Source organism: Arachis ipaensis, chromosome B06, assembly GCF_000816755.2.
Source record: "Arachis ipaensis cultivar K30076 chromosome B06, Araip1.1, whole genome shotgun sequence".
In the NCBI taxonomy this organism is placed as follows: domain Eukaryota; kingdom Viridiplantae; phylum Streptophyta; class Magnoliopsida; order Fabales; family Fabaceae; genus Arachis; species Arachis ipaensis.
Window position 1 is genome coordinate 14,325,449 of NC_029790.2, and position 1,858 is coordinate 14,327,306.

A 1,858-nucleotide genomic window follows, 5' to 3' on the forward strand; every position below is an offset into this window, starting at 1 on the left:
AAATATTTAAATTTAAAAAATTAAATAGAAATTAGGAAATAATAATGATGGAGATGAGGTGGCAGTTGGGTAGGTGAACGTGGCAGCAAATGCTGGTGGCGTATTGGTCCGTGAAGCTCGTGGTCTTACACTCTCAGTCACTCTATATAACCAAAAAACCACACCTATTCGGCTATTCCTCTTCAAATAGACACATCTCCTTATTCTAGATTCTTCTTTCCCTTCTCAGTCAAGGGGTTCCCTGAGGTAACATAGCTCCTATTTTCATTTTCTCTTCGCTCACTGACATTCATTTCTTCAATCTTCTCTCTTCTCTCTGGTAGTTTTTTGTTTTTCTTATTGTTCTCCCTGAATCTCGCTTTTTGTGCTGTTTTTCTTCGATTCATCATATCCGAATGCCTCTATACGCTATTAACGGACCGATCAACTCAACTGGCAGCTAATTTAAGTTGATAATCAACTAATTGAATTCCGTCGCTTGTTTTTTTTTTTTTTTATTTAACTTGAGCGATTTAACATATTACTTCATGTTTTTTATTTTTAATTTTTTAGGTTTTAGAATTGCTATGTAAATTTGTTAGTCTCTTTAGTTATTGATGATCGATTTAGCTTTTGTAGGCAGATGTTAGTTTTTTCTAAATCTGAAATGAATTATTTTTTATTTTATTTGTTTAATTAATTAATTAATTAATTAATTTTTCAGATCACAACTGAAAAAATGGTGAAGGCTGTGGCAGTTCTTAGCAGCAGTGAGGGTGTTAGTGGAACTATTCAATTCTCTCAGGAAGGAAATGGTAAGTTTCCAATTAGCGGAATATTTCTGTTTCTGTTTGCTTGTACTTACTATAAAAGTTTGCAATCAAATGAATTGTTATTATTGTGAATTATTGTTGTATAGGTCCAACCACTGTGACTGGAAATCTTGCTGGCCTTAAGCCTGGTCTTCATGGGTTCCATGTCCATGCCCTTGGAGACACCACAAATGGTTGCCTGTCAACTGGTATGCCCGTTACCCATTATAATGAGTTCGAACTGATTGTAAACCTGTAGTTTCGGTTGAAATAATATTGAAACTTTCATCATGTGAGATAGTATTGAAATGCTTAATTTCTATGCTTTTTTATATTCTAGGACCGCATTTCAATCCTAACAACAAGGAGCATGGTGCCCCTGAAGATGAGAACCGCCATGCTGGTGATTTAGGAAATGTTAATGTTGGAGATGATGGTATGACTTTGTTCCTTTAGTACCCTTCTTATCAAGTTTAGTTGTTGGTTCCTTTTGCTTTAAATGCATTTCTCTATGTTGCCTTAGCATGTGACATGCTTGTTTGGTCTTTGTTCTAAAATTGGTTTCTTTCATTGTGCTTCAGGAACTGTTAGCTTCTCCATTTCCGACAGTCAGGTATGCTATTCATCTCCTAGTTTTAACGTGTTTGTGTTGGACATGATCATGTTAAGAGTGTGATTGACTCTTTAAATAAGTGGTCTCTTATTAAAATATGTAGGACTCAATTTGAATAATTGTGCCCATTTCTCTCTCTTTTGTCATTATGCTTTAGATATAAACATAAAACATAAGAGGATCCTGAGTTGCAAGTTTCAGTTTTTGATTAGTTGTGTAATATTCGCAGATCCCTCTTAGTGGACCAAACTCCATTGTTGGAAGGGCTGTTGTTGTCCATGCTGATCCTGATGATCTTGGGAAAGGTATTCACCAATAATCTATTTCTTATTTGGTGGTATCTCCTTCATTGATCATCCATTTAGTACCGTCCTTCATGTTGTTTCATGCATAAATGAAATGTTTTGATTCACTTCTTTTTTTTTTTTTTTTTTTTTTTTAAAGCTTTCTTTTT

The 1,858-nt window shown here is 34.6% G+C and overlaps 1 protein-coding gene across 3 annotated transcripts in view; it reads left to right on the forward strand.

Annotated features, from left to right (window-relative positions):
• LOC107645856 (superoxide dismutase [Cu-Zn]) overlaps positions 92-1,858 on the forward strand; it is a 2,648-nt gene continuing 881 nt past the window's right edge. The window contains exons 1-6 of one of the 3 annotated variants that reach the window (XM_016349982.2): positions 92-246; positions 704-794; positions 899-1,000; positions 1,132-1,227; positions 1,373-1,404; positions 1,634-1,709. In XM_016349982.2, coding sequence (XP_016205468.1) covers positions 719-794; positions 899-1,000; positions 1,132-1,227; positions 1,373-1,404; positions 1,634-1,709 — 382 coding nt within the window. In that variant the 5' untranslated portion in view covers positions 92-246; positions 704-718. Of the gene's footprint in view, positions 320-695; positions 795-898; positions 1,001-1,131; positions 1,228-1,372; positions 1,405-1,633; positions 1,710-1,858 lie in introns of all 3 variants that reach the window. The other 2 variants (XM_016349983.2, XM_016349984.2) reach the window with 2 other exon arrangements.